The 12132-nt window shown below is 40.7% G+C and overlaps 1 protein-coding gene across 1 annotated transcript in view; it reads right to left on the minus strand.

Moving 5' to 3' along the window:
• Positions 1-12132, minus strand: part of PTPN5 (protein tyrosine phosphatase non-receptor type 5) — a 50455-nt gene that overhangs the window by 18890 nt on the left and 19433 nt on the right. The window contains exons 2-6 of the mRNA XM_062494578.1: positions 11881-12062; positions 10865-10984; positions 8985-9068; positions 5134-5372; positions 2409-2598 (exon numbers count right to left, since the gene is read on the minus strand). Of these exons, the coding sequence (XP_062350562.1) occupies positions 2409-2598; positions 5134-5372; positions 8985-9068; positions 10865-10984; positions 11881-12062 (815 nt within the window). The remainder of the gene's footprint in view (positions 1-2408; positions 2599-5133; positions 5373-8984; positions 9069-10864; positions 10985-11880; positions 12063-12132) is intronic.

A 12132-nucleotide genomic window follows, 5' to 3' on the forward strand; every position in this document is an offset into this window, starting at 1 on the left:
GACCTCAGCACCATCCTTTCTGACTCACATCGCTTCCTCTCTGAGGGTGGGAGTTAATTATTTGCTGGGGACTTGCACCAGCAACAAAGTATGACACACATTATGACAGACGAGTGTGTTGACCGGACTCTATAGAGCTGGGGAACGTCACTGCTTTGCTCATCGTGCTGTCGAGCTCCATGGAAAAAGACAGAAAAGGGGTGCTGGGGATTGCCTGTGCTCTATTGCTGATGAAAAGAACACATGAAAATGGAGGGGCTCCTACTCCCCACTGCTCATCTCCAGCCAAAAGTGGCCAATGCCAGGGGGGAACGGACAGGAACATTCCACCAGCTGGAGTCAGTAGAGAAGAGAAAGGATGTGTTAATAATCTTGCATCTCAGCAGAGAAATGGCTCATGGGAACCAAGCTGGTCATCCCAGCTGCTGTATGTTGGATTTGAGAGACCACTACAGGACAGACTGCTAAAAGGAATTAGGGTTGAGGAAGGCAAGCCTCACTCTGGGAAAAAATAAAGATGAGCAGACCTATGGACGGTAGAAACATAGAATTATTAAGGCTGAAAATGGGCTCTAAGAGTCCAACCTTTCACTATGTTTACTGCTAAGCCATGTATGTCCCTAAATGCCACATCCACATGTTTACAAATACTTCCGCAGGAAGACTGTTTCAGTGCTTCACCCTTTCAGTGAATAATTTTTTCCTAACATCCAATCTAATCCTGTCCTGGAACAACTTGAGGTCAATTCTGGAACTTAGAAATCTGCACTCCATCTCTTACGAAACACTGAGCACACTGTTGGCTTTGACCAGAGTCAAATAAGGATGAAAATGTTTTGTTGAAGAAATTTCCTATCAATTTTGAGAACTGCACAGGAGCAAAATCTTCATACACTTCTCAATTGTTCCTTGGTATTTAGTCAACCCAAGCTCTTCCTGAGCCAAGCTCCATAGGCTGTTGTTCTGGGTTTTAAATCATTCACCATGCTAACCAATTCTTGAAATCAACAGGACTATTGTCTGAGTAAAAACTCTAAATCTTAGACTAATTTCAGGATTTAGCGCTGTTAATGTCCTCCCTGACTTTTCTTCCAATATGAAACAGCTGCTGGCTTCATCTGGGATCTGGACTTTGAAAGCCAAGTAGGTTAGACAGAGTGAAAACACATGATGAGGAATTAGCTGGTGGTAATTGTTCCATAAAAAGAAGAACTAGTTTACAATTTTTAATTACAGAAATGACATTTTGATTGCACAGCATTTTGTGCTCTTTCAGTTTTCATTAAAGAATGAAAATAGCTTGGGATGGCTTGGCTGCTGAATGATTCTATGAACACCAGGAAACCTAATTCAAAAATCTCTCTGACAAATGAAGTGTACTTTTCCTACTTCTAGCATTATTGTCTTTGCTTGAAAGCTACAGAGTAGCTCAAAGACTGTTAAACTGTATGTGGACTAGTCCAGCAGTCAGTTCAGACACCAAGTGAACATTCACTCCCTAAAAGGGCAATAGATGCTTTACTTTAAAAGAATCAGGGCTTTGCCTACACAAAAGCTGCTTTCCTTCAACTTGCACAGCACTAAAGGAATAAAAGACCACAGATATCTTGTGTTCTATTTTAAAACAGAAGCCCAGACTACCCCCCTATTCTTGTAAAGGGAAAAAAAACCCATGAAGCTGCACAAGGAGGGAGGGCAGCAAGTGATAATCAGAGTGGTCTTTCAGACACTTAGAGGTCATGAAGAGGACAGAGTGGAAGGGCTGTTCTCTTGCAAAATCTTCCTTCTGCTCTACTGAGATTTCATGCTTAAGAGAACATCTGACGAGGCAGTATTCAGTAGTAAATTATTTTTGTGCAGAGAAAAAACACAGAAATAAATTTCTATAGCTCCTGATGAATGACAGAGCCACACTGTATTTCAGGTAACCAGAGAATATTTAGATTTAGAAAGTAGCTCCATATTAGGCATTCAACAGCAAAGAGGGTGGGATTAGGACTATTTTCATTCCTAGGGTAACTCCAGGCATATTTGCTATAAGCATAACTTCTTGAAATATGGCTTTTCTTCTGAACTCCAGTGATTTTTTTATTGCTGTTGTTAAAAAGGTAATATACATTAAAAAAGTAGTAAAAAACCCCCAAAATCTTGTGAAACAGACTTCTTGCTGTTATTATTTTTGCTAGAACCAATTCCCTAGTTTTTAAGTGACAATATCACTGAAAGCTTTCAGACATTGCAATTTAAAGGAATGATAAATTTGGAAATTGTATTAAATGCTTCACTGACAGAAGTAGAGTTTGCATGTACTACGTTTAGACAGGCAGATAAGAATACCAAGGTCCTCTATGGGGAGACAACATCCCATTTTTATTGATGCTCCTAGAAGAGAGAGGTCAAACACTCACAAAGAACTCTGCCTGGAGTATGAAAGGATCCAGTGCTTTCTTGTGCAACTCCTCTTCAGTCAGGATGTTCGATGCTGTCTGGAGATATTCTCGGGCTGACTGTTCCCGTGGGGACATGACATAGCCAAAGCCTTGCTCAGAGCAGCCTGGGGTGCACATATCCAGTGTGAGTGAAACATTTGAACCTCTCCTGCAAAATAGAGCAGTCAAAGTTTGCTTACAACAGACCCATAACTGTCAGCAATGACCAATGAACAACTTTAGGAAACCAACCAGATGGTTCTGATAGGGACGTTTTGGTAACTACCTGTAAGAAAACAGCTGATGCTTCTTGTGTGGACAAGACCAGAAGATGATTCTGTACACTGAAACATCACCAGAGTATGATCTTGGGATAAGTTACCAGTTCAACTTCAATAAAGACATGAAAAGCCAACCACTGCCGTGAGTCATTTTTCCATCTAAAAAACATTCTTTCCACAACTGTACATCATAAGAAGGGTAAAATGAAGGTCCCAACACTTTAACAGTTACATTATAAACAGAGATACTGTTGAGTGTAGAATTTTAGTGTTAGTGAGCCACACAACAAACCAAAGAAGTCAAAATGCCTACTATGAATAAAGTTTTAAAGCAATTCTGAGCTTCTGTTAGTCTCACATATGATAGACAAAAGTAGGATTCAAAAGCCAGCAGCTAATCTATATTTAAATGTCTTTAACATAATAATAAAGCTACACAGTATGATGATTACTAGGTAAAGGTTCTATACATCCACACAGTAAACCTATTTTTGATGAATCTCAACTCAAAAAATGTAGTTAGAAGGTTTGTGAAGGAGCTATTAAAAACCATGTAACCACACAGGCACGACCAGCTCACAGAAAGGACAGAAGTCATCACTTGGATCACAGCCCTTTCCTGGACTCAGGAGTCTGTCCAAAAAAACATTTGCAGCCAGACTCCTGCTATGATTCACAGCCATGGGGAAATGCCACTAGTGTCAGACATGGAATCTTTAGTGACACTTGGGTGAGATTATTTCTTCTTCAGCAACATTCAGCAGTGTTTGAATTTAGCTGCTGACCACCCTTATAATTGTAGAGGTGGTTAAAGAATGAAGTAAGGGAAGTAAGAGAAAAGCAGAGTGGATGCCAAAGAGGCACAGGTAGGTAATTTAACACAACACCAAACAAAGGAAAAGTGACCAATGTGTAATTTAAATGAAGTTTGTAAGGGCACAGCTCAAACCTCAAACGTAGTCTGTCTTCTCAAGGACATGTGTATGTTGAAAACAAGTTTCTGTCTTAAGTGTTTGCACTGTATCTAGTTTGAGAACTTCAAGCAATTGCTTTCATTCTCCCTCTTCTAGTTATTTGACAGTTTTTTTCATTGCAATTCATTACTTTAACCAATTGATTAATCCCCAAGTGATACTCCCCAATTCTCTTGATACAGTATCTTTCGCGTAGGCTAGCAGTCACCTGAGGAGAAATGTCACATTTTTAAAGTGAAAGAAATTCAATGAAATCAAGGATAGTAAAGAGCACTAATGACTCACTTATTTCAAGCCCAATCTTGCCTATAATGAAAAACCAACAAAGCAGCAGCTTCAGGGACAAGCCCCAGGTTACTGTGATCTCATATAAAGATAGAATAAAACAATAAAAGGGGTAATTTTTTTAAGACAATGTTATAACAAACTATAGAGCAAGAAAAGCAACATTCTAAACCCACAAGAGTGCAAATGGAAAGCCTCTTCTGTAACACTTTTTTTTCTGTGTCCAGAGGAGCTTTGGAAAATCAGCATTGTATTCTTAAAATCTAAGTTCTGTCCTTTGCTTTAAGATTTAGAGATGAGAATTAACTATGGTTAGCGCCCCAATTAAGCCTGAAAACCGAGAAATAAAGAAAGGTGATATTTTGCTATGCTGATCCCTTTAGTAACTTCATTCTTATTCATAACATCATCACTTTCGCAGAATTTCTTCACAGAAATTTTATCATCAAGACCTTTGTTCTATTTCACTAAAACAACTGAAGGGACACAAAACTGAAAAAGATATTCCTTTAATCTTGAAACTGCCCTTTCCCAGGTGTGAACCTCTCTGAGAAGCTCCTGACTTACCTAAGAAACTCCTCTTTTCAAGCCTCTCCTTTGGTTCAAGCGGCGAACACCAGCCCACGTCGAAGTTTCATTACTGGGTTTATTTTCACATTCATTTATTTCTGGATGAACTCATTTATATGAGGAATACCAAAGACTATCACTTTTTCTATGGTTTGCTCTTGGAGAAAAGACTGGTCCTACAGTATGACTGACTGGGGGGGGGGGGGGGGAGGGGAGGTGGAAAATCAACAAGACCCACCTCTTTCAGAGGTAAAAATTTTCACTGCTCTGTAGAGGATTTCATAAAATGCCGTTGCTATCTTGATGAATAGTGAAAGACTGATCAAACATAAAATAGATGTATTCAATGGGAAGAAATGATGCTTTAGAACAGCACTTGCTGACAGCTGTCCAGAAACTGTGTGCTGTTTAGCTAACAGGCTTGTATTTATGACTGAACTGAAAACAGGAAAGGAAATAAAGCAGGTACTTGACTTTACAACTGCATTTGAAAGTGACATTCACGAAGGCAATAAAACTTCCTACTAGGCATAGAACTCCTAAATCCACCAAATCTGGGAGCAGACTCTTCCCTATTAGTCACACCTATCCTACCTTTCTTGCAAGCCCACCGATTTAACCGTCAGAGTAGTTGGGTCTGTCTCCGCTTTTATGTCCATTACGCAGTCAAAGACTGGAGTCTCTGGTACAGGATCCAAATCTAGGAAGTCATCCTCATTTTTATCCTCCGTCCACTCTGAGTACGTGAAGGAAGGCTGCCGGCTCACAGACTGGCGTCTGTCCTCTTGCAGTGGAAAGGGGGGGTCTGGTCGGGCTCTGAGGAGGTGCCAGAACTGGAGAAGACAAACATTTTTAAAAGTTTCTGCTTGTATCCAGCCCTTCCATACAGCCTAAGGCATGGGTCTTTAGGGCAGCATCCCAGCTGTCTGAATTAGAATCGGTGAGTAATGAAGAGAACAGGAATGTTCCATGCAGGAGTGGCTTTGTGGTCTGTGTTGTAAGGATTCACATCTACCCATTCAAACCTGCTTTCAGCCACAGAGGTTTCCACAGAGCTAGCCAGGCTTAACTCAGGGATACAGTGGAAGTGGAATGTGCTTGTGACCATCATGTGCAAGCCAATGTGATGCCACTGTCCTTTTGTTGAGTTTCTTATCCTTCCCAGACTTGTTTACAAAACAAAAATCCACTATAGCATGCCACAAATCATAGCTCTCTTGATTTAATGGGTTTCCATTTGAAATTTACACATAGCTGTCTTAAGTTAACGTAATTGGGTTGAACACCTTTAATAACCAGGCACTGTACCCTGAATTTCTGCATAAACCCATCATTTTTTGAAGAGGCCTCAATTTTGATGTACCTGATTCTGGGGCTCAAAATGCCCATTATCAGTTTTTGGCCAGGGGAAAAGACTGTGTTATATTATAATTACCTGATTTGAATATGGTATAAACATTAAATAATGAATCCTGTGAAGTACTAAGACACACGTGCAATATGAAAGTTTATATTACAAATTAACAAAAGGTACGAAATTGCATTAATCTGAAAAAATTCTGCATCATATCAATTTGCACAGATGCTGTGATAGACTAGATGATTTGGAAATGACATCAGTAGACTTCAAATCCTCCACACAGATTTCAGTTAAAAATTTCAAGCCCACCTCTGAATTCCAAGATCTGTAACCCTAGGCCAACTTCATCCATCTAGAATAGAACTAGGAGTAGTATCAGGCTAATGCCATACAAACTAGACTGCCTTTTCATGCATCCTTTTGAGACTAAGAACAGGTCTTGTTTTTCATAGTAAAAACCTCTTCTGTCATTTTCTTACATGGCTTCTTAAATATCCTGTTGAGACTTAACAAGTTCCACTAATAAAAGGTCAATTTTCTCTTCCTAGGCTACTAAAGCACATTAGGATGTCATCCAAGACAGCATCAATTTCAGCATTGGGAAAGAAAGGCTTGGCCATAAAGGCAATCCTCAAAGGAAAAGATCCTTTCAAGGTCTGTTCTAGACAGCACATGGCTTAAAATCAATTTTAAGTAGAGAGAGGGAGAGAGATTACTCAGCTGAGACAAAGGGAAAAATAAAGAAAACTGTCTTCATGCAATAATCTGTTGTCCACCAGGCTGGGATTGCAGAAACCCTGCCCGGTTCAATCATCATTTTCAATGCTCTGCCAATGACTTATACATTATTCCACAAATACTGATAAAAGGAGATGTTTTCAAATGTGCAAACTGCAAAGCAGCATGACCTCTGACATCTGAGAGGAAGGTGACGAGTAGGCAGGGAGGGACAAGGCTCATGTGCTCTCTCTAAATAATCTCTCCTGCCTCATGTCCATGCTAGAGAGAACATACTGGGCAAGATGGACCATTGTTCAGAACTCACAGGACACTTGGCTGCCCAGTGACTTACCCAGAGGGTGACACAGAATGACATTTGCTCCTCTTCTCTAGCTAGAATATTCTTAGCACAGACCACAGGAATATAAACCAGTGCAACCTCACTAACATGGAAACTGTTAGAAAATGTTTTTCTATACACAAATTTTAACCAACATAAAGATGGGCCAAGTCTTGAATCTATAGTGGTGTGCATGTTCACTTTCAAGGAGTTCACATGCAAAGCTGTCCAAAGAGAGATCAGAATTTTTGGCCACAGAGAGCTTTCACTTTACTTTCTGGGCTAAGAATGGGACAGCAATAAACGTTTTCATCCACTGAGAAATAGATGAATATGAAAAAAAAATAAAAAAATCACACCTCTGCTATTCAGATTTTCAGCCCAGAATGTATTGCTGCAAATTTATCTGGAACACCTCCAGTTCTTGACAATTCTTAGGTGTCTTTTTGCTATTTATTATTTGCAATTACAGAATTACCAAAAGTTAATTTTTGAGGACAAAATTAATATGGAAAAGGTACAGCAGCATCAAAACGCCAGAAAATTGCACAAAACTTGCTAACTTCCTTGCCTACATCAATGATCACAGTAACGGAGGCATTAACTATAATTACTTTGTCTTGTGAATGGTTTTTAGAAAGTCCATTTTCCTGACACATTAAGCATAAAATTTTGCCACTGAGTGAATTTAACCATGGCACATAATACAACATTTCTCCCTAGCAGGGAATGTGGCCAGCAAATCAAATGAAGCATTTCCCTTTGCTTGGCACTGATGGAGTTGCACTTTGAATACTGTCTACAAATTTAGTTTCCCCAGTTTAAGACAGATATGGAAAAACTGGAGTAATCCCAGTTTTTCAAAGGAGGTCAAGAGTCTAGAGTAAAGGAAAATGGTGGAGGGAATTGGGCTTGTTCAGCCTAGTGAGGAGGAGGCAGCAGTGATCTAGCAGTCCCACAGCTACTTGAAGGGCAGCTACAGAGATGCAGCCAGATACTTCTTGGTAGTGTCACCTGATACCACAAGGGACAATGGCCACAAGCCGGCAGAAATTCAGACCAGACACATTTGTGAAATTCAGATAAGACACTAGGAAACATCTTCCCTAAAAGTGCCACATGGTTGTGGCACAGGGACACAGATGATGAACCTTCCTTCCCCGAAGGTTTTCAAAACCTGTGTGGGAAGTTCCATGGCTGACTTTGCCAAGTGTTTGCAATAGCCCTGCTCCAAGCAGGATGTTAGATTAGCAATTTCTACCCACCTACCATGTCCCATGATTCTGGGATGCATTTCATTATGCTGTGCATCACTCATACAGCATGTGCAGAGCACAGCTTGAACTTCCTGAGCTACCTGGGGTGCACCTCTGGAAGGACAGGAGGTGATGCTCTGCCTGCACGTTCAGTAGCTGCATTCCCACTGTAGGAGAACAGTGTAGAGGGGTTTGAAAAGCCACATTCAGTTAGAGCTCCCTGACAAGACAGTTCTCCATAGCTCTCCCATCTACCACACAACTTTGAGCCAGTTAGACAATCCAGGGAGAAGCACAACATAGTGCTGCTCCCCACCAGCTGACATCTAACTAGATTAATTGTAGTCATGCCACTTAAGCTTTTTCTGCAGCTGGAACCTTGGCCTACATCTAACAGGATTTCACGCTTAGAAGAACATTTGCACTCTGGAACAGCTCCTTCTGCCAACTGAAATCAATAGATGATAGTCCTGTTAACCAACCACATCCCTTCTACTTCAGTGCAAATAGTTTGCCCGTCTGTGGATGGAAAAAACAAAGAACATTTTTATATAGCTTTCTACTTCAGTGCAATCCCCAGTTCATCAAGAAATTCAGTAGGGTTAATTCCTCTACATAAAGCAAGCAGGTAATTATACAGAAACAGCCCCAAAAACAACACTTGACAATCAACTTGGGCGTAATACCAACAACTTTGGATAAATGAGACATCTTATAAAAACTTCCTGAAAAAGGTCATGAATATAGTTTGTGCTGTATCATAACTTACCAGAGATCCTACAAATAGCAGTCCTAGAGAAGCCAAAGACAGCAGGATGTATGACACCACAACGCTCCCAACTGTAGTCAGGCTCTGTGGAACAACAGAACAGATAATGATTCATGAAGCATTTAGGGGCACAGTACAGTGTCTGCATGCATGCATGTTCTTGGCCACATATGCATTCTTTCCCATGAAGACTTACTGATATCATACTCACCTGTGGAAAAGCTGCCATCATCACCAAAAAAAAAAAATGCCAGGGTTTGGAGAAGACTTAAACTGAAACCATCTCTAAGCCCCAGCATCTCAGAAGGTCTAAACCCTAGATTTCACTATGAAGGCAAACAGGAGTTTGGCTTCCTATCCGCAGATTTTGCCAAAGTTGAGATCTGAACCCACAATTCAATTTTGCAGACTGGACCTATGCTTTCTTGCTACAGTCAGTGTGATTTTATACTGTGGCAAAGGGCTGTAAACGGAGTTTAGTACTGTTCCTGGGTTTGGGGATCCTTAAATAGAATCCAGCCACAGAGGAGTTTTCTGTGTTTTCTACACATTCAGTGAAACACCATCAGATTAATTCATACCACTGGCAGTGGAATTAATTCTGATGTCCTAGTCATTTTATGGTTGTCTATAGTTCAGCCTGTTCCGTAGTAGGTACAAAATTCAGTTCTAATGGGTTCCAGTGAGCAAGGAATTTTACTCCGTCTCCTATAAGAGCAGCTAATGAGAAATTTGGAGTTACGAGCTTCCATTTGCTTATTTTAACTTCCAAAGAATTCTTTGCCTATACTGTTTTCAAGTGTAAATTTGCACAATAAATAGTGTTAGAATAAACAGTTCCCAAACATGTGCATGAACATCTGCACAAAGTCATACTTGGGGTGTTCTTGTGATGCATTCTAGGAATCAGTTTCTTCCATGAAGGACAATTACTGTAAGCCAAAATTATACAAATCAGTGGTTTTCTGGTGGGAATAACAATTTGTTAATGATTGAGCCACTGCAAATAAGACACAGGCAACAGTCTGTGAAGAGCTCTGTGCATAATAAAGCCAACTGCAAAAGGGCAAAGAAAAAGTGCTCCTTTCAAAAAACCCCAAAAGAGCAGGTGACACACAGCTCAAACACTGAGAAAACAGAAAACAGTCTCCACTGTACTTCAATCACAAGAGGCACTGAATCAGATTTTCTATTAGCCCTGCAAAGCCTCTGCCTCAAAGATTATGTACAATGGATCTAAGCATTCTGGTAACAAATATGTTTCATCAGATTTTTCCAAGTTCACCACTTAATTAAGGTTCTGTCCATACTAGAAAAATCTGCACTTGGTATAATTACCAGTAATTTATCAGATGAATCATTCTAGTATACGTGTCATGGTGAGAAGCTATGCAATTTTACTGGGGTAGCTCTGTAGATATAATTGAACCTATGCACCCAGTGCACTAGAAATACATTTCCTGCACACAGATATGTTCTAAACACTCAACAAAAATATATTTTTGAGACTATGATGTGATTTGCTCCTTTTATATGGGTTGATTTATTTTTCCAGGATTTAAGTTTCTATTCATTCTAAGAAATGAAGTTCCAGCTCTCCCTTTACTGTGGATTAAACCTAAATGAGATGACTTCTAATTGCTTTGTTTCATTTGCAATAATTTGCACATAATGAAAAAACCGCTGTGCTGGCCTAATATCATAACCAAGAATTCAGCCCAATATCTCAAAATACTCTTCTGTTTTCAGAAAACTCTTCTACCATTTCAGGGCGTACACATGCAATACACATATACTATGCTTATCAGAAGAGATATTAGAAGCACCACCCAAGGCTACTGACACCAACTACATAAGCAGAGAGGAGCACAGGGACTTACCTCCCCTTGATCTGAAAAAACCTGTTTGAATGGCGTAAGCAAGCAGGAGAGCAGGTCGAAGGCATTCTGACCTGCTGGGATGGTCCCATAAGTGCTGTACCACAGCATCATGCACAGAAGCTGCGCAATCAATCAGAAAAGACGTAATTAGCATCTCTCATTATACACGCATTCATTTTCATTTTGAGACTGCATAATTAACTAATTTAGTTTGCATTGATTTAATGTTGATTATCGCTTTTGCTTCAAGAAGCCAGGTATTTTCTAGGCTGTAGCTTAAGAGGAATTGAAAGACTGAAGGCTCCAAGCTCAGCCACTATTAACTAGATGTGTATCACTGAGTTAGACAGGTTCCCTCTGACCCTCCTTAGGAAAAGGGCTGCCCAGAAACAGCAAGTGGAACGAGACCGGAAGAGCAATAGGTTCCTCTGGCTTCTAAACTTTCAGGATTACTACTTTTAGATCAAAACTACTAATTCCATGAATTTATGATGCTATTAAAACTCTTAAGGTCTCTCTCAAAGTTCTCACAAATAGCCATGTTCCACATAGGCATCACTATAAATACACACACGGAAACTTAAGGGTGCTGCACGTGCCACAGTTGGCATAAATTACAAAAGCACTGACTTTATATTTCAAACGCACTCATGGAGAAGTACAGCCTCATTCCCAACTGCAAAGGGCATACCCCAGCTTTAAAGGATACACCTCCCATTCCACTTGTTGACAACATAGGTCTTTACCCCCATACATATCAGCTACAGAAAATGGATTTGGTGGGATACTGGTCATTTGGCAAAGGAGGCATTTGCAGAGCGGCAGGAAACAGGATGGGAGTCTGGGACATCAAGAGGCAGGGGCTGTTTTCAAGGCTAAGCTGTGAGAGGTGGCTGCAGAAATGAGGAATGCACCTATTGCCACTGCTACATCTACAGTGAATGAGGAAACCTCCCAAGCCAGTGCAGCCTAAAGGAAGGGTCCCAGCATTCCAAAGCTATGGCAAGCTGCCTTACCAGTATCTGTGAGAGGACAAACAGATACATGCTGTCTCCGGGCATTAATCCATTCCACCGGGGAGGCCAACCGAGCACTGCTGTTTTCTGGGAGGCTTTCAGGGACTGCTCCTTCCTGTTCAGCTCTTCTTGCCGTCCTTCAGCTTCATCCACTGACTCCATAACAGCTGGACGGGAACAACCTTCACGTGAAAACGACATGTGCAGGGGATGAACGGGATGCGACCCTGCAGACACCGCGGGGGCTGCAGG

The sequence above is a fragment of the Cinclus cinclus genome, chromosome 6 (assembly GCF_963662255.1).
Source record: "Cinclus cinclus chromosome 6, bCinCin1.1, whole genome shotgun sequence".
Lineage (NCBI taxonomy): Eukaryota > Metazoa > Chordata > Aves > Passeriformes > Cinclidae > Cinclus > Cinclus cinclus.